The following is a 21,322-nucleotide window of genomic DNA, read 5'->3' as shown; positions in this document are numbered from 1 at the left end:
AAATAAAGCCATTTCCTGTTCTAAACGAAAACGGTTTGCATTTTGACATGAAAAATTTATAAGTATAAAACACTCTGCTGGAAATGAAAACAATACAACTCCATGAACTGTCTTCTTCACATGTTACAGTGATGTTTCCGTAAGGTTACCTTAATTCACGTGTCATTTCGAATGTTCTGCCAATGTGTAGTAAGATAATAATTTCTGCAATCTCTGAAGAGTCACTTCTTGCATTATCTTACATTTACAGTTCATTTTCCATACATTATTGATTTTATTAGTATAACTACCTTCTACTAATGTCCTATTGATCATCCACGACCACAACATGTATTTTGTTACTTCTATGTAACACTACACAAGCCAGAAGAATTCCACTTGAAAGCAAAATTCCTGTTTGTAGCCTGCTTGCCCCTCCAGAGTGCATTTTTAGCTCTCCTCTAGAGCTGCGTTCCCCATGCACATGGCACACAGGCTGCTGCTGGGCAAGTTTACAGCTACATCAGTTTGACTGACTAAACCAGGCATTTGGAATATTTGCTAAACAGTAATACTGAGAAGGTTAAATCTCAGCAGGGCTCTCAGACAGGAACTGCATCTCGTTGTCTCAGGTTAATCATGTACCTAATTTGCTGATTATTGACTTGTTCCCACAAAGGATTTTGCTTGGCTTGACATATCAGCACTGATCGGTGATGAACTGTCAAGTGTAGTTGTTCACTGCTTTACAGCTCATGTCCCTAACCTGCAAAAACAAGGATTTTAAATTTCAATTTTAAAATATCTCCTGGTGTCAACTTCAGACTATTCTCATTAATACAAACACTTTTGCTTCTTTCTGTCAGAACAAGGCTTCTTTTCGCTAACTCTGGTCTGTAACAGCTTCCCTTTTCTTTCTTTTTCTCTTGGTAGCAGCTCAGCTGAATTTTGATTGCTGGGCAAAAATGCCAAGCCATCCTCTGCTGCACCACCCCGTTGACAAGCATCAGAACCCGGCATGAATACGGGAAAGTAATTCTGCAGATTGTACCAGTGGATTTCATTAACTCCAGTTATAGAAGAGGGTTGGAATTGCTTCCTCCAAAGACTGGGAAACAGGTTCTCCGAGGAGAAATCCAGCTCAGTAGGAAACACCCGTGATATTTTTCATTATTTAATTTAACAGAAACATCAAGAAATCTATATCCTATCCATGTAATTTGGAGTGAAAGAAAGAGAAACTTTGCCTGATTACAGCCTGCTCAGATGAGAACATCATAATGAAACCTAGAACAAATATATTTTATCACAGCGGAATAGAAATTAAAATTCAGCTAGAATTAAAACAATATTTTGTACTAGCAGCTACATCCAACCAGATTTCTTGTAAAAGATACAGGCATACCTCCATCATGTCTTAGTCAGTTATAATTAACTTGTATTTATAGCAAACCTTGATGATTGCTAAGGAGCTTTGGTTGCCCTAAGCCATTTTCACTTTATGATTTATACTTTTGTCTGTTTTCATCAACTGAATTGCTGGGGTTTTTTTCATGGTGCAATGACAGGGCAAGCAAAAGCCAAAATTCTGATTTAAATGAGACACGCTCAATGAATTCTGTCATTAAGTCATTGCAACAGCTAAAGATCCACAGATATAAGATATGTTGCCCTCAAGACAACATGTTGAAGCATTATAGCCAAAATCAAAACTTTCTTAAGAAAGGCTCTCACCCTGGAACATATTCTCTGTGGATATCTTCTGTGTTCCACTCATGTCTGGCAACAGCTGAAAATGAATCAACAGCCCTCTACAATTTCCCCAATTTTCTAGCCTTCGTACGGAGCTTCAGGACACTGTACGCTCATCTCTGGCTACAGGAAAAGCCAACCACTTGCCCTCCACTCCTTGGGTTGTGGACTGCCGATCTTTATTTCTTACCAGTTGGATATATCCATTCAATAACTCACAGAACATTTTAAACCAGCATACTACAGAAAGCTGATGGAGTTTGGATAGTCAAAGCTGCTTGTTCACAAATTCATAGAAGCAGGGGTCATAAACCCATGTAAACCTCTTTCCTCCTTTCATCCCAACTCTGCTTGAAGATATTTGTTCTCAATTCAGACTACAGGCAATAATAAACACCAAGGAACAAGAGGCAATGCAGAATAGTTCTATAAATTTGCCTCTGACACTGGGAAGCAGATCCAAAATTCATTTAATGTAAGTGCAGTTTTCTCCACAAAATTAATTGGATCACTGTTTGTACCATGAGTTTGTGCATGCACATGGACACAGATCACTCAGGGTTGGTTCCTCCTTGCAGGCAATATGTAGCAATGCAATTATGTTAAAGCCTCTGGGCTTTTAGCTTAGATCATGCATTTTAACCATTTATATAATTGCAGTCAGCTTTGCCAAAGGAAACAGTAGCAGCAGTTCTTTGCAAATCAGGACAAGGCATCTAGAAATGTTAAATGGGGTGTTCCCAAAAGGGATGATGGAGTTCTGCATCATATCCTAAATAAAGCATTTTAAGTTCAGGTGATAATTTCTGAATAAAGAACCGATTTTTAGCAGCAAGGATATGCATGAAGGAAGGGGTCTTTTCCAAAAGCAGGTTGCTGTTTCTGCTTCCCTTGCTCTCTAAAGAAGCAAGTTTCTTTCCCTTTAGTATGTGTAACTGCAAATATATTATTTCTCATTAAAGTTCTAATCTAAGTAAATTGGAATAATTTGATTCACATTAATGAGTTTTCAATACACTAATAATAATAATTTAAAAAATATCTCTTTAACAGAAATATGGCTATATCTTCTCACAGCAAAGAAAGTAAAAAACACACTTGACAACCTAGAAGGAAAAGATACTTAAGTGCGGTCTCACCAACTTTAAAACTATCTTCACCTACAGCCCTTAGCTCTGTAGTACAGCGTAACTGTAAAAATGTGGTGGTGTTACTGAGTTTTCATCCCTGAGGCCGGTTAGAAGTCAAGAAGGATTTGGTTTTCCGACTGCAAGACTTGTCCCATGTCTGAGTGAGATATTACACCTAAACGACACCCTTGAGGGAAAAGGAGTCAAATTAAAGCTATCAAACACATGGCTGCTGCATTATGTTCTCTAATGTGGCTGGGTAGCAGTGCTGCCAAAGTCTGCTGCACATCCCAGCAAGGCCATTCTAACAGCCTGTGGAGATTAAAACTTCCACAAAGATAGAAAATTATATATTAACACATCTAGCCGTGCATGCATTCCAACTGTACGCAGTGCTTTGATACTGTGCGCCTGACCATCGTCACTCATCATTTTAGACTGGTGTATAACTGGATAGGTTTAGCCCAGCTGGTGCCAAGACTTTGTCAGAGACTTAAAACCTTGGGTGACAAACTGCAAGTTATTTTAAAAACCTGAATGGCAAGAACATCATCATTAGTTACTTATTGCATCAAAGTACTCTCGAGGTATGTAATAACCTAGAAATCTTGATATCAGAGTGTTCAGTCAGATATTGCAAATTAAGTAATTCCCAGGATGCTGAACAGAACCCCTAAACTTGAGGTCCATAAGCTCCAATATAAATCTAACCCAGAGGCTCTAAACTTGCGCATTTTGTCATTTAAAGCCAACAAATACATTGATAAAGTACCTGGGCATGTGATGGTGGGAGTCCTCTTCTTATATAAACACCAAAAAGCGCATCTTTCCCTAAGGATATGTTGAACTTCAGGAACTGTGGCTGGCTGATATGGATCTGAGACCGCCAAAAAACTCCAGGCGGCACTTCCTGGGTGACCCTGCGTCCAACTTCTGTTTCTCCACTGTCTATGCTGCTATTCCTAGTGACCCATGGTCCTGTAGAATAAAAGCAAATATGAATCACATGAAATAACTGCTTTTAATACAGTATTTCTATTCATTTAGGATTAACATCTGTAGCAATGCCACCTGTTAAATAAAAAACCCATTCATTTCTTATTCTGATGCAGTTTTCCTGCTGTTTCTGTCAGTGTGTAAGAATATGCCCCTGTATTTGAGGTAAGAAAGCTGTGAACATTTTTTGGTGGAGCATCTGCACTCCCCTAATCCTTCCAACCCTTTAACTCTGCAATTGCTCTTTATTGATCAAATATAGTAACAGTAGAGAGTCAATTAAGCACACACAAATCTCCCGGTGCTCTTTTCAGCTGCATCTTGTAGGCAACCAGCGTACAAAAAAAATTATCAGAAAGGTGAACTGGAGGGGTAGCTTCAATCTGAATGAATAGACTGTGAATTTTTATTACCCTTGTTTTATATAGTAAAGTAGCGCAATAAATTCCAGGTCATAGAGAAGAGATTTGACAGAAGAAATGAAATGCACAGAAAAGGATTTAGAGGACAGTGTCTGTACTTGAGGACGCATCTTCTCCCTCTTGAAAGAAACTCAGCACAACTTGATGTGCTGGCTTTTAAGTTCTCTCTGCCTGAAGCAGGGACTATCCACAAGTCTTTCCCCCTTGTTAAAATCCATCACTTGATGGTTCTTCAGCATGCATTATTGAAGACAAGGCACAAGACCTTTCTGGTTGAGTGCTCTGGCTTCCAGCCCATGAAATAGCAAACCTTTAAAACATGGTGCAAATCCCCTCTGTTCTCAGCCAAGCAGGATGGTTCTGGGGCTACAAATATTTTAAACATGGAGTGCAATACGTGAAGAGTTAGCAGTGTTTTCAAGCTACAGTACATAGCAGTGTTTGATTTTGTGTTCCATATTCTCAAACAACATGGTGATAAAGCCATTTTAAAATTATTACAACAGATACTATAAAGACCAGAAAATCACAGAAAATGTCTGCTAACAATCACAGAAATTTAAATGTAACATTAATATAAATATTAATACACACTTGATGGTAGTGACAGTATTTGTAAAAATTGACAGTATTTGTAAAAGGTTCAACGTTTACTTCATTTTTTTTTCATGGTGTAATGCTATTTTCAATAAATGACAAGTTACTTTTGAAATATATTGCAGCACAGTATGACTGTAAGAGGATGGTAGAGAACGACACATAATTCCAGCAGGTAAGTACATAACAGCTTTTCTGTCTTGACTATCTTTAATTGAGAGAGCTGCAATAGCAACGTTTCAATTATAGATTCCAAATTATCTGTGTTAGCAGCACTTATACTTGTACATAATGAAACAGATATTATTGTTAGCAGTGTTTTGAAATGGTAAAAGAATACCATTTGCTATACAGTTTTTGGCGACTTGTTTGTTTCTTCATTTTCTATGTTAATGGGTCTACAATAACCTCACGGCAGTAAGAAAAAAAGAAAGTGCTAGAAGCTGCAAAGACAGGAAAAATGGCTGGGAACATCAAGCAACAGGCTTTTAGACCCACCTAAGAACGTACCAAACAGATTCAAACATGCAATGTTTTATAAAACATACATGACTTCATTTCTCATGGATTACTGTAACAGAGGATGCCTCAAAGTCCCTACCTCAATGAAGTCAGGTGCCATCTCACTAGAATTTAACTTAGATCTTACCTGCTAGCAGAGGAAAACCAGGCACAAAGCACATAAAATCACCTGTTGAATGCTATACTGGAACCAGTGGCAGGGCTGAGAGGTCAGCCTAAGACTGAGGGCTCCTTCATCTCCTTTAAGCCCAACATTACACTTACTGAGAAATAAGGAACTGAAATGCCAAGAAGATGCGACCACTGAATCTCTTTTTCTTAGTCAGTAGGTTTACTTTTTTGAAACTTGGGAAGCAAAACATCATCCTAGCTTTAGATGTGCATTGCTTTTTCTGCACTAAGAGCTTCACTTATAAACTCTGTCTCTAGAGACTCTGAAACTTTTTTATAGCTCCCTTCAGTCTTCACCTCCTAATGCAGAGAATGTATCTTGCCACCTGACTCACTCCCTCCAGCTATTTTTAGAAGCTTTTCCATTTTGATGGACCACTGCAGATCACATTCAAAGAACATCAACTACATTTAAGTGATGTTACAGATGTGACAAACTGACAAATCTGGAAAGAAAGACTAACCCAAACAACTCATACTATCGTGAACAAATAAATCCCAACATCATTATCTCTGCTGTTGGTGACTGTTTTAGAGTTTCATCTGTTTATGCCATGGATACTTGAATTTATTTTTTTTTTCCTGTGATTTCTTCTCTATAAACATCTACAAGAGAGTTTTAAAAGCATACTTCTGCATCTTACCCAGGGGAGCCATTTCAATCGCTCAGTCAAACATATATTTATCAACTAAATAACACTTATTCATTTAAACTGCTGTGTTATTTACCCAGTTGAATTACTATTTTGGCATATACATTTGAAAAGACTGTTTTAGCACTCAAGTATATTTGCCTTTGAAGCTATCAAACAGGCGATACATGACAACAACGATGCGAACTCCCCCTGCTAACTTGTCAGCAGGCCCCGTCTTTGCGCTGGAGGTGACTTTCAAGGTGGCAGCTGATAGGACATGCCCAGTCAGCCTTTAATTTAACTGATGTCAAGCAGTGTCAGCTATGGAGGCAGAACCGTACATACACTGAAACCAGGTATACTTGACTATTTATTACAGGCTCCTCTCCTATACAGTAGTGAAAATTTAAAAATAAAAATGAAATCTGGCTACCAGCAGTGTCACGCTACAGACATCACGTTTTAATAGCAATTAACACCAGTGCTTTGACTGTGGGCCTTTATAATGATGATGATTGTAAACTGTGTCTTGATGGCACTCTTGAAAAATATTCAGTGGAATAACCGTTCCAATGGATCCATAATGAACTACCAAGATAATCTGGACAATTTCAAATTAAACACAAGGAATAAATACCACCAATGTAGGTTCTCACTTCTCTTCCTGTACCTCTGCATTTCTTATAAATCACTGCTGCAGACGTATCTTTCCTTTTATTTTATTTAACTTATTTTTCTGTTCTTGTTTGTTATATAGTTAGGGATTTTTACAGATGACTCAGAATTCCAAAGAAATTACACTACAGCTGTGTAAAGGAAACCATTCAATATAGAAATACATTCCACTGACTTTGTGCCAAAAAAGAATATGTGGGAATTACAATGGTTTTGAATGACAGCTTGATTTTTTTTCCTTGAGTAAATTTGCTACTTACAGGAGCAGACAATTCTTGTTGTTCCAGAAAGGCAATTAAAAAAAGAGTAGAAAATATTTTTCTATACAAATTTCTTCAGTGGAAAAATCAGTGTCGTGCACTATTGCCACACGGATCACTTCCTGTATGAACTCCTGCTTCAAGATCTCTACTACTAATAGCTAAGTGCCCTAGGACCCAAGTGAAAACAGACTTTTTTTGAAACATGTACAATAGATTGACTGCGGATGCAAAACAAATTCCCACAGCTATAATAAAGTAAAAAGCCAGGAAACGAAGAGCTGCTATGACACATCTTGAACTTCAGTTATGCTGAAGATGCTGTGGTACTCATGAGTGCTATTTTGTGAAGTGAGGAGGAAGGAAGCTTCTGAATTTGTACAAGCTTTCAGGAGCCCAGTAAAACAGCTTCTGAAACAAACTCAGAATCTCGCATTTGCTGATCAGTATCTCCTATTTTCTACTGTTGTGAAAGGAAAGAATTTCTGCAAAGAGAGTGTCTGCTTAACATCACTGCTCTGGCTCAGCTGCAGTCAAACAATCTGGCCCTGCAGGTGGAATTAAGAAACACGTCTTAATGACGTGATATGCCTAAAACCTAAAAATGTGGGCACATCTTCACATTCATGTGGGCATGACTTCACAAGATTCATTGTTTTCAGAATCAGAAGCAAATTATAGCTGAAATGAAATTAACATTTCTTAGTTCACTGCATTTCACAAAGAGTAAGCACCTAGTGGCATGGATTTCTGCATCGCCATAACAATCACCTCTGATGATTATTATAATACACTTCATCACCTAACTTTAAACACAGCAACTCATACTATCACCACCAACACAATCACAAAAATAAAATTCCTCTTCTGTTCTGTTGAACTTAGTCAAATACTTTGCTTCTGCTAAGACAGCTCTAGAGCCTGGTATATTTTCAGCAGACCACATGTGGAAGCCTTCAGAGCGTCCATATTAACACTTCAGCTTGCTAAAGCATTAATTAAGATCTACATTACATTAGCCACGTAACTACTTAATAAGATTAATCCACTTGGAAAATGAGGGCATGTCTTGATTAAATCGAATGAAGGTAACGGAAGTGACATTTAAAATACATTGATTGTTGTTACATTTTGATCATGTTCTGAAGCATCTGCAAAGAAATAGTAGAAATCCAGAGAGTCATGCTGACATTGTTAATGAGGTGTGAGTTTTCCATCTTTTTATCTTTTGCAACATGACAAAGAATTCCCTCCCATTCCTGAGTCCTGGCGCCCATGAGCAGGATGAGGGTTCAGCAGGACCACGGTTGGGGCAGCACCCGTGTCTCGGGCAGCCAAGTCAGGTCTTACCCTATCTGCATCTGAACTCAACTTATCGGTATGTAAGAGTGGCAACTCTTCCCATTTAATAAATCTGTTATTCCTGAAACATAAGCCTGTCTGCTGCATTGCTAATAAAATACCTTAAGTATTAGCAAATAACAGTTTTTGCGTGCAAAACAAAATGTGACTTGGAGCTGCAGCATCTGGCGGAGGCCTCAGCATCATTTGGAGAGAGAAGACAACCTATCCAGCTTCACAATGACTGCTCAGTTCAGCTATTCAGATCTATTCAAAGCAAATTTCTGCTAGATCAATACAATTCTGGTGTTCCCCTCTCTCAAGTGAGTAAGTAAAACGGTGTCAAATTTAACTTTCTTCGTATTATTATTGCCATTATATTTACAACGCTGAATTTGATAACTGGAAACAAGTATTTTTCATGATATTTCAATAATTTACCATTCAATTAGCTGTAATTGTCTTTTCAAAATCCATACACTGCAGTAGACTTGGTGAAATATCTCATAAACTGAGCATGAACCTGGATTAAGCTGGTTGGTCTGAACAGACACAAACCCTGGATTACACACATTCAAATCTACCTTTTCCACTTAGTCAGTATACTTATGGTAAAAAAAAGTGATTTTTCAGCTCCACAATCCTTGTCCAAAATTATCCACAGTGTCCTTTAAAATGCAGTGTCTAAGATCAGAAACCACAATCCATTACTGTGTTTTTCAGCTTTATAGAACCTTACTATAGCAAATAATGAAGTTAAAAAATATGAAGTTGATTTGGAATTACTAGAAAATCTGCTAAATTTGTGAGCACACCAAAGACAATATGTCATAAACAACAAAGACCTACACTGAAGCATTTTCTACTTGGATTTCTACATAACTTGTAGTTTATTTTAGGCATCCTCTGAAAAGATTAAAGTTGACTTTTATAGTATATTCCATCAATTAGAAACAAAATGGCACATAGTCATGTATTTAATGGAAATATATGTCTAGCGTACTACATAATTTTAAAGGTAGAATACATTTTTGGCATAGATTAACAGAATCTAGGCATAGAAAAATCCTGTAAGGTCATGTAATTCAGTCCCCCCTAATTCAGACTTATTACACCTAAATTCTAAAGTTATGCTTATACAACTGTAAGAGACAAATGGACCTCACTCTCAGAAAGTTATCCCTGTAGCAGTTCTACAATTACATGGCAGCAGGTTTTTATGCACTATGAAGGAACACTACCTTATCATTTGCATTAAGAAAGGACGTTCTCTTTACTTTTGTCTCTTAATTTAAATCCTTAATTCAGTAGAACTTCTAGAGCCTAAAGGCAAATATGCATACATACCGTGCTTCGTTTACAGTGCGAGGGTGGTGCACTTCACTTGCAGTTTTACAGCAGCACTGAGGATTTTTCTACCCATTTCACTTGCCTGCTCCTTCCCGACATGCCCAGTACCAGCGAGATGTAGTGTGTAATTACAAAAAACCTGCAACTCTGTTAGCCTAACAGTGAATTTTGTTTTCATTCAGAGGGGAAAATGCAGTAATAAAGTAATTTACATTCCTCTCAAATTGCAGTTTTATTATTTCATACCAGAATTTAGTCTCTTAATAAAGAACAAGTAGATCAAATTGAAATATCTGCTGTTTTTTTTTTTTCCCCTTCTAAATTGCCCTACTTTAAAATGCCTTGCTTGCTGAGTAGGCACAGCTTGTGTTTAAGTGGCCGTTCTCAGTCTAGGGGTTAAAGGTTTCTTTGGGAGACCCATGTTTTGAAAAGAATGGCTTCATCCTGAGTTGTGTCAATTATAGAAAGGTCACTCTCCACAGCCAGAGCCCCGAGCCCTGAAATGCGTTGTTGTGTTAAAAGCTGTCAGGGGCTTTCCTCAAAACTGCTGGGCTAGCAATATTAACTTGGACATAATAAATAGAAAGGTGAGGTAGAACAACTTTTCACCCTTGCCTGCTATGAGAATTTGTCTTTTAGATAGTCCTGGTGCTCATCCAAACCTGTCATTCATATTATTCCACTGTGGACAATTACTTGCTTAAATATTGTTCTCCCCCCTTCCCCAAGATTATCAACATTTCAGCAACCTTCTGCAAAATGTCAGAAGAACAAGTAAACTTTTCCAGCCTGCTCTGAGGAAAGCTAACTGCAGAGATTTCAGACAGAACCAGCAGTTGTGTCTCCTTGTCTCCTCTCCAGGAGGTTACCACTCCCAAAGCAGCTGGCACCTCAGCCTCTTCAAATGGACAGAGCTAATTAGAGTGGGGCTGGGATAAACTGCCAGGATTTGCACTCAACTGCCCCAGGCAGACGAGCACATTCCAATTCAACAGTCCTGCTGCCCTATATTGCACAGAGATGGCAAGAAAAAGCTGCAGGGGAGGGAATTTGGAAACGTGTTAAACACAGCAGTTGTTTGCTAAGTGACCATAATTGCAGACCTGAGCGCTTCAGGTTCCTGCCTAAAACCATAGGGCCTCTCACCTGTGCACAATCTGGAAGAATTTCAGCAGTGATATGAACATTCTGCCTTCTACTCAGGGATGTGCTGTTTGCCCAGTTTGACCTACAGTCAGTCAGAGATGAAAGCCAAGCCAACAAACCGCTGTCTGAAAACCTACAGGTTCTTGCCACCACCAGGATGTAGGTTTTCATGTTAAGGAGGATGCCCAAGTTAGTCCCTTCACAGAAAACACGATGAAGCTGAGGTGTAGTAGTATCATTTACTGAAAACAGAAACAAATCCATGAAATGATCTGGCATGCTGAAGAACCACTCAGCTTCCTTTCCCAGATCTATTTTAACTAATTTTTTTCCAATGAAACCAATGCAAGTATCCTGTGTCAGCATTTCCTTCTAATCTTTGCTTGGGCAATCAGCCAGTTTAACACAAGCCAGAGGTCCTGAGAGGAAGATGATGTTCAGCTCTGAACAAAACTCTTCCATTGACCAACAGCAAGTGCTCTTCTGTTTCAGTCACCCCATCCCACCTTCAGAGCCCACTAAGGTCCGAGAGCTGCTTTGATCAACTGAAACGTTCTGTTCTGTCACCTTATCATAATTTTTGTAATAATCAGGGGAAGCCTTATTGTGATGTACAAAGAAAACGCGTGAATCTCAGCAGAAAAAAAAAAAATCAATTTAAACAACGGAAATCCTTCCTGTGACATTTAATCTCTCTGTATTTTTAATACACCCTTTCTTAGTTTAAGAAAGTGTTTATGTTTCTAGATTTTCCCTCATTCTTCTCATTGCCCCATCTCTGCCATCCTCCACTGGAGCACAGTTTTTCTTTAGCAGAAGAAGCCATTCGTTGCCTACATTGCTCATACTAATATCACAGGACAGATTATTCACCATGGGTCAAATTACGCTGTCCTCCATGTTTTCCATCAGAATTACAGCTGAGAAAGAAAAAAACCCCAAGGATTTGGTCCTGTCTGGAAGCCGAAGTTCTTCACTTCTCCCAAGCAGTACAATGAACTTCTCCCCCCTAAGTCAATCATTTTCTCTGAGACATGGGGCTGGTGAAGCGCTGGCACAGGCTGCCCAGAGAAGCTGTGGATGCCCCATCCCTGGAGGTGTTGAAGGGCATGTTGGATGGGGCTTGGAGCAAACTGGTCTGGTTGCAGGGGGTAGAACTAGTTGGTCTTTACGGTCCCTTCTAACCCAACCCATTCTCTGATTCTATGATCTCTATGTGATACATGGAAATGGGACATATCATACCTAGTAAAACATAGGTGTATTTTTTGACTGACCACTTCTTCGTTAGTAGATGAAGTAGCGCTTCTTCGTTAGTAGATGAGGTTCTGGAAGTTATAGGATTTTGTGCATAGAGGCAAAGAATAAGAACAGCTGTATGCACGCAGCAAGCTACCAGCAGCAGAATGCAGAAAACCCCAGCAATGCTAAAAACAGCCTTAAAATACACTTTGCGTACATCTCAGCGTATATACACTATACACAGTAACACCTCAGCGTATATATGCTATATGCAGTAGCGTCTCCGTGAATATACTCCCTATGCAGTAACATCTCGGTGTACGCACACTATATACAGCACCATCTTGGTGTATATACACTATTTCCAGTACCATCTTGGTGCATATACGCTATATCCAGTACCATCTTGGTGCATATATGCTATATCCAGCACCATCTTGGTGCATATACGCTATATACAGCACCATCTCGGTGTATATATGCTGCATACAGCACCATCTCGGTGTATATACACTATATGCAGTACTATCTCGGTGCATATACACTATATCCAGCACTATTTCGGTGCATATACACTACATACGGCACCATCTCGGTGCATATACAGGACATACGGCGATCGCTGCCGCGCGGTGCCGCCGCCTCACCTCTGCCTGCAGGTGGCGCTGCCGCGCCGTCCTCCGCGGGCGCTCCGCCGGGCCGCAGCCCGTTGTTGAACGTGTGTCCGTCCGCCGGCTGCAGCTGCCAGTTCAGCCCCAGGAGGTGCATCGCTGCCGGAGACACAAGGCGGGAGACATCAATGCACCGTGCACACGAGAAAAACATTAAAAAAAAAAAAAAGTTGGGGAGAAACTACGGCTACTTGCAATTAAGCATCGTTTGGAAAACACGGTAAAGCAACTTGTCTCAGAGGATTGTTAATAAGCTAAAAAAAAAAAGGCAACAACAACAAGAAGCCCTGGTGATTCACGTGTGTCTGTCTTATTTTTGTTCAGTTATCAGATCTTCTCCATTAGCGAAACACAAAAGGAAAAGTGCTCACAATCCGGAGAGATGAGCATTTGTTCACTTCGGCACCGTGCAATACCTCTTCGATTCACACACTACGGGGGGGATGCAAAATGGGAAACAAAGTGCTACTGCAAATACTCGCTCCGAGTTTAAATTATATGTGATAATTTATACGTTGATTATAAAATTAGCTTCAGCCCTATGTATACTAATGACTTTGTAGTGCAATTATTTGGTGTTTATTACAACTTATTTAAATCAACAGATTTAACAGCCTCTGTCTTCATTTTGCAGATTAAACTTTCCTGACAAACGCAGGTCTTTGCCAATCCTTTGGCCTCACTATTTTTTCTAATCCAGTGTATGAAACTCAGCTGCCGGTGCCACATGGCAGAGCCACGTGCAGCCCGGCCAGGGCAGGTCTCCCTGCCTGCAGATGTCCTTGTGGCCCCTCTGGCTGTCCCTCAGCTGGGGACAGGCCCGTGGGTACGGTGGGGACAGCGTGAGAGAAAAGGCCACGGCAGCATCTTGCAGAGTGCAGGAGTTGCAGGCGCTGTGGCGGGGGCTAATTGAGTAAGTCCTGTGCATAATGCATGAGACTTGACAGGTCTGAATCATTCAGCCAGTGGATTTATGTGCATCTTCAGCTTGTATAAACAGCAGCTACCTGAATACATCTCCATACTTCAATCATATTATCCCTACGGCATCCTCCCCGTATTGAGGAGTGGTGAGGGATAGAAAAGCCCACAAAGCTGTTTTTATTCCCTTTTCTCTCCATTCACCATCAGTGCTCTTCCTGCTTGCACAAGGTGTAGGTAAAAACCTGCACACCACAGAGAACAGCATTTTCAGTTATAAACTAAAACGGTGTTTGAGGGGATTCCCTTTCAGTTTAGGGACAGAACATGTAAATGATGATGAGCACCCTCATAATTGTTCACCTCTGCAGTGTCAGAGCCACATAATATGAGCAGATATTTTGCGTGCACTTAAAAGCAACTGTGGAAGGGCTGGTGTAGTCACAAATGGGCCACCAGTGGCTGCACAGCTAAGCGTCCAGTGTTTAAACAGTGGGGATAGATAAAGCAATAGGACTTTAGCACAGGACCTGCAGTTTACAGTGCCTGAGACATCACTCAGATAATCTCTGCATACAGGGAATCCATTTGGATGTGACTGATTCGTATACACACTCCTAAAACCCAAGAATACAAAACAAAGCACCTCCCAATCCCACAGTCCAGCAATTCCAACTCCTGGAAACCCCTCAGCACACAACCTGTGTGAGTTTAACCTTCATTTTTTTTGACAAAAGCAGCTAAGAAGCAAGATAGCTTTCATAACATCTCCTTCCCCCAGACACACCTATGGTACAAGCAGATGTCTAAGGATAGTAACAAAAATCAGGAGACATTTTGTGTGAAGAGGACAGTTGCCATATTTTGCATTTATGCCGAATTTGCAAAATTGAAAATACATTAAAGCATCCGGCATTTTTAAAAAATACAAGGCATGAACCTGAAAAGGATGTCCTGCTGAGAAACTACTCACAATTAATTTCTAGGAAATGTTTAAGAATTCCTGCTAAATATTTAAAAAATGTATATATATGTGGGTCAATGTTTTATTCCATCACAACTTTTTTGTTTTGCCAAAACAAATGTTTTAAAAGGCTGCTTGGTCTAATCTCAAGCAACTAATTTTCTTTTCGGTATGGCAAAGAAACTGAAAAATTATTGCTAGAGCTCAAAGAACGACCAAGTTCTTACACAGACTCTCTCCATCAAGCCTGCATGGGCCAGCAATGCCCATGGGATCTGCACCCCGGGCCCCAGACAGAGCCCCCTGGGCCACCCCTGCCAGCAGAAACTGCAGGAAGATTTGGGGAATTGCAGAGCCCCAAAATGAAAATAAGTCATAGAGAATTAGACTCTTGTGGTTGTTTGCTCTGAATGTGTATCTTTACAGTTGGAATTATGTATTTTTTTTAAATTGCAAGTGTAAATATAAATGTAGGTCGCTTGCAGAGATGAAATTCTGCTGCTTCAAGTGTGAGCCATTCCTCACAACAAAGAGATAAGGAAACCATAACTAATAGTCTGTCCAAGAGAATTATAGCTGCTAACTTATAATTACCAGGAAAATTCAAACAAGTAATTAAAAAAGATCTTACTAACATAGTATTAAGAAAAACTTTTATGCACCTGCTTCCAATTGTGTCATGATTTCATTAATAAATTCCATTGCTCTGTGTTAATCAGAGATGCACATTAGGTAGGAGCAATTAGATCTCCTTCTAACGAGGCAGGGATGTGCACGTCTGCTATAGTCCCTTATAGAGAAAAGATGCCAATCTCCAGCACAGCTCACGTATCCATGACATGATCTACAAACTTCCACTAAGACAACTGAAGTCACGAACATGAGGAACGTTCACCTTCTACCATGAATACCTCCAGAAAAGCGTGTCACGGGGGCCGAGGGGAACGCTGGTGTTTGCACTGCACACAGCAAACCCGCCTGGCAGCCCAGCAGGGAGAACCAGGAGCTGCCGATGCTCTCCTGCTTCACAACACGAGGAGATGGCAAATTTATACGATTAACCTTTTGTTCTGTTAATCAAACAAAAAATGCCTCCAGCAAAGGAATAAGTAGAAGCCCATTTAATTAGAAATACAGAGATTCACTCAGAAGTTGAGTGCATGTGTGTCAGAAGAGAAATTTGGGCTAGTGCTTTTGTGCTCGTTTCCTATTTTTTTTACTTTTCTTTGAAACTGAAACTAAATAATCTGTGATGCTGTGGCTTTGCCTTCTTCCCCAAAGATACACTTTCATCAGCTATTACAGCACTGGCCACGTTTTCTCCAGAGGATATTCACTAGACAGCTGATTTGGGATGCTCAGCTAGATCCAAAACCGATCATCAGCAGCATGAGTGCTGATTTTCCAAACCAGCCCACTTACCTAAACACATTTCCAGAGCTCTACATTTGGTTTATAGATTAACCTCCAGGGACAAACACATTCTTGAAGATTTAAAACATAACAAAGCGACATTTTATCTGTTATATGTATGGTGTATTCATAAATTATATTTTACAGAGCACTCACATTTTGTAGGTTTGATTGTTTTTTTCCCCCTCCACATTTAAGCATATTTTTCAAGTTCTTATCTTCAATACCTGTTTTTTAAACATTGAGCTTGTCAGAATTTATTTCGTTCATTTAACACCAACATCTAGTAACTCAGGATAGTGAATTGTGTATTTATACTCTCTAAAAATGAGAATGTAAACCAAATAAATTCTAAAGTAAAACCTTTGAGGTTTAGGTAAAAAGTAATAATCAAGCTCTCACTCCCACCCCAGTACATGCACAAACAGAGAGCAAAAGTGCCTGGCAGCTAAACCTGTGTGCCCATCCAGAACAAAGGCAGAGAACTAGTTCATCACTCCAGGTGGTAGAGCTGTCAAGGATCAATTTAAGACTTACATAAGATAGAGGCAGCTATTGTGACTCACACATTATTTTAAGAAATCCCAAAAGGTATACAAATCCACAGACACAAAAATGACAAAACTTACACGCAAAATTTTCTTGAACGTTCTCTAAGACTCAGTAGTGTCCTCGCATTCCTCTTCCATTCAGTCTTCTCTCGTTCTTGCCTTAAACCCAACACTCGCTCCATTTAGAGTTTAGTCTAACAGACAATGGTTTCCAAGCTCCAAAAGCTCTGTCCTCCATTTGTGCTCTCCTGTCACTCTTGACCATGTATTTTTAAAATGAGAGACCTTTGTTGGCTTCCTTTGTACTAGAACTCAGCGTCTGCCAATAGACAGGATTTGCACTTATCCCTTTATGCTATTCCTTCTAAAAGGGAGAAATATGCAGATCAGTGATATCCCATTTCCCCATTCCTACTGCATCTTCCCAGCTGAGGTCTAGAAGACATGCACCGCTTGCTTGTTAGAAAATTCAGTATTCCGTAAGTGACTCAAAAAGATGGGAAGATTACAAAGTGAACAGAATTCAGAATGTTTCCATATATTATTACTTTTCCAAGTTATCATGCTTACTAAACCCTAAATTATTGTCATCCAAAATGAACCCATCAAACTGTGATCTCACTTTGTCAGGGTGTATCTAGTAATAATATTTTGTCTACCTCTAGCAGGCCAGCATCTTTCCATGTGCAAAAAAACCCTGGTCCATTATATCATGAGCAACAGTAGCAAATCAACACTAAAAGCACATTTGCTATATGTAGGCTATTATAGGGAAGTGGAAAGACTAAAAGTTTGTTTCCTCTACCCGAGGTAAACAATGATGTAACTCTTGTTTTTCCAGTGTACCTACTTAGTCTTGAGCAGCTCAGTGTGATTTCCCAATCAGGCCTAATAAGACACAAACATGATGAAACAAAAGGTACCTAATAAATCTTAGCAGCAGGTAATTTCATAGTATATGTATTCAAAGAACTATCTGCAAAGCAATTTTTTATTTCATATGGTCTGTATATTGTCTCAATGCACTGCAATATTTGTATGATGCGAAATAATTTTTACACTTCTAGGCACAGATAGATAGGTAACCCAGAAAACTTGAATAAACGTATTCCCCAAAATTAAAAAATAAACATTATTACATACATACTTTGTATTAAATGTTATTCAGCTGAAACTCATGGTTCTTTACTAGTTACTACTTCTTGATCATGCAACAGAACTCCAGGAATATCAAAAATTGATCTTACTGGTCTCAATTATTATTCATAAAATAACAGTTCCTTAAAAGAATACACATATAGTAGTTCAACATTCTACTACTATTCCTCTGGAGTAACTGGTTCAAGTTCAATCCAAGTCACAAGTGAAATGCGTGTGTTAGGCCTATTCCCCAGCGATTACTTGCCCCTGTTACTGAATGAATGCACAATTCATCACGCCTGACAACCTCTCCTCCTGAGATGCCCAGACAGGAATAGCAGGGCTGAGGACAGAGCAGAACGATGGTAGAACTGCATGGGAAAAACTTTCATGGCACCTCAAAACACAACACCTGGTTCCAGCTGGTGCTTTCAGGTCTTCATCTGAGGAGTGTGAATTACCGGGTAGCTACAAGAAGAAAAATAAGCAGCATTCCCTGGCTCCTCTCACATCTGAAGAGCTTACAAGACAGTTCCAAACACGCAGACAATCAGAATTTGCTGAACTACATCTCAGCTGAGGTCCATATTTTGCTAGCATGTCTTACAAGTAACAGAAACCGAACACAGAGGACAGCTCGGCTTTGTCGGATGGGCAATTCAGCAAGTGTTATTGATGTACAAGGTACCTCATCTTCGTGGACAATCAGTGAAAGTCCTCTCTCACAAAATTTGGACTTGGCAACAAACATGCCTGACAAAGTCAGATTTCAGTAAGAAGTAGATGTTTTACAGAGGCTGACACCGTCCTTTGCTTGATAATTTTGCTGGCCACCCTTCAGCCGCATTTGCAGCAGGAGGAATACAAGCACTGTCAGTACGTAGCTAAAACAGAATACACCTGTTTGTACAAGACAACCACTTCTGGATGCTGGAGTTAAGTTAATGGATTATTTGACTTATTGGACCCAACACAGCTGCTCCTACACGTAGACAACACTCCTTGGTGTACCCAAGATGTTACCTATCTGCACGTTCATATTCTTGTTAACCGTGCCCAAGTTCTTCAATAGTTTCACTTAAAATAACAGCAACAACAGCTTCCTTTAAATTTCTGAAGAGAAAGATGGGGTGCCTTTTCTGATTGCATGAGGAAAGCCGTGAGGACTGATTACCCAGCAAGTTTCTGAAGCAGTATCAGGCGCTGGGTTCTGCCAGCCTTATCGCAGCTGCAGAGAGAAGACAGTTCTGCTCTTCTCTAATGTAAGAATGAGCCTACAAGCACACCCACAGTAGAACTCCAATCTCAGTACCTCACTGCCGAGGCAACCAGAGGCAGACCCTTCCCTTGGCTGGCTGAGGGGGGAGCACGGTGCTTCCCACCACGGCAGAAATGTCAGGCGTGCGCAATTGCTCATGGGGGAGACACAGCAGAGATTGTGCCTTTCGGAAAACACAATGCAAAGGGAAGAAATCTTTAGGCATAATTCCACCCTCAGCATGTAAACTCTTTTAGACAATAAAGTGTTTAGAACAGGGCTTCTGCTTTAAAGCATCCAGCCCAACAAGTACTTTATAGAAACACCATCAAGGATCCATGAATGAGCGCATTGTTATAATCAGCAGCAAAACTTCTGCTGAGAATTATTAATTGCTTTCTTTTGAATAATTGTTATTCAAGACGAAAAAGGAGATGGAATAAGGGCTATAAGATGGTTCCTTGTCACTGTGTTCCTGTTGAACAAATAGGAGGACCAAAAAAAATATTATTATTATTTTTTTTAATTAGTCATGCACCCCCTCCAAGCTGATTTCTTTCCCTCTGCACATCAATGAACTGAATGGAATGAATTTTCAAAGCATTGCATGGCAGATAAGCACACAAACCACATTACTACTAATGGGATTTGTGGGTGTATCTTTCATGCTGTGCTTTGAAAGTTCATTCCTCTATGTCCAACTTCAGTCTTTCTACTTCCAGAATACTTGAAAAGCTTACACACGCTTGCAGTTACTTTGGGGGTGCAGAAAGCTGGAGGATGTGAAGACCTGGCTCCTGATTCCAAGGATAACAAGAGCAAGCAGAGCTCCAGCCTGCAGGAACAAGAGGTGTACCTGGGGTAGGGGACAGGGAAAGAATCCCTCCTTGAGACTTTTTGACTTTTCTTGCTTCAGTCCTGTTTAATGTTTTGATTTGTGCCACTTAGAGCAATCTTTTTGTCACAAGAAGGGTAGCACTGCATGCTACGTTCAGACTCTGGAATCTCACGACAAAGACCTTAAAAGCGAAGCAGAACACAGTGCATTATTCATTTCTCCTCGTGATAGGCCTTGGATTGTACAGAGTGTAGAAAATCGGCACAAGATTAATCAGTTCCTTAGACTGTAGAAAATGAACTCACTTCTTGAGGCAATTCTAAGAGTCAAGGCTGCAATCTTTCTAGCCTTGCTTCTGAACTAGGTGGTTGCAACTAGTAAGAAAAGTGTTTGTATTTTTATCTACCTAAGACAGCATCTTTCGGCCTGAAAAGTCACATTCTATAATATCTGCTTTACCAGCCTTGCCAAAACACTGCCACTTCTGAAATAGGTTTAGAATAGCAGAAAGGGATGCTCTTGACTAAAACACAATGGAAAACCTCTCTTTTTCTGGAGCAATCATGAGCGTTTAATGTTCATGCAAAGCAAATTGAATTCAGTTTTAATTTCATACCTTAAAGCCACCATTATCATGAACTAAGTAGCCAGCTTGTCTTTACTCTGTTTCCAAGAGAAGGACCAGCTGAGACTTGAAACTGGAGTTCCAAGGAATACAGACGCAAATATGCTCTCTTAAATCACTGATGCCTGAACGCAGGAGAATTAGAATAACTGCTTTACTTTTAATACTCGTTGTAACCCTAAGGGATATAATGTCAAACATTTATTCGACTACGTTCATCATCTGAAACTGCAACTGCCCTAATCTCTACAAACACGCAGAACAAGATGTTCATGATCTAACTGTTCCAAAGCATTCAGCCCTTGACTCAACCTCTGATTGTTGGCAATGTTGATAAGAAAATAGTTTTTACCGTTATTACTCCTTTGCATACACTAAATGAAGTGGAACTGCATGATTATGAATGGCCAAATTTCTGTCCAGAGTGCAAAAAAGTGTAACTTCTAATCACAGAATATATTCTTCCCTTAATAGAAAAGATAAAGAATAGTTTAATTTAATCACCTGACTGTGAAATCTTGCATGAATTATAAACTTTAAGGTTTTACTCTCCACACGAAGTGATTATTGGAGTTCATTACAAAGAGAAGGTAAATCCAAAGATTAAAAGTAAATATGATTTCTTCTCCCAAAGCTTCTCATTCATTTTCAACACTATAAACTGTTTATACTTTTTCCTTTACACTTCAAAAGGTATATATAAACATAGCCTAAATGATATTA

The 21,322-nt window shown here is 39.7% G+C and overlaps 1 protein-coding gene across 18 annotated transcripts in view; it reads right to left on the bottom strand.

Annotated features, from left to right (window-relative positions):
• TENM2 (teneurin transmembrane protein 2) overlaps nucleotides 1–21,322 on the bottom strand; it is a 629,416-nt gene that overhangs the window by 106,298 nt on the left and 501,796 nt on the right. For all 18 annotated transcript variants that reach the window (XM_071814801.1, XM_071814803.1, XM_071814804.1 and 15 more), the window contains 2 exons: nucleotides 12,866–12,988; nucleotides 3,634–3,839 (listed from right to left, as the gene is read on the bottom strand). In XM_071814801.1, the coding sequence (XP_071670902.1) occupies nucleotides 3,634–3,839; nucleotides 12,866–12,988 (329 nt within the window). The remainder of the gene's footprint in view (nucleotides 1–3,633; nucleotides 3,840–12,865; nucleotides 12,989–21,322) is intronic.

The sequence above is a fragment of the Patagioenas fasciata genome, chromosome 14 (assembly GCF_037038585.1).
Source record: "Patagioenas fasciata isolate bPatFas1 chromosome 14, bPatFas1.hap1, whole genome shotgun sequence".
In the NCBI taxonomy this organism is placed as follows: Eukaryota; Metazoa; Chordata; class Aves; order Columbiformes; family Columbidae; genus Patagioenas; species Patagioenas fasciata.
Note: the sequence above shows the minus strand (reverse complement) of the source record. Positions and strands in the feature narration are given on the sequence as shown.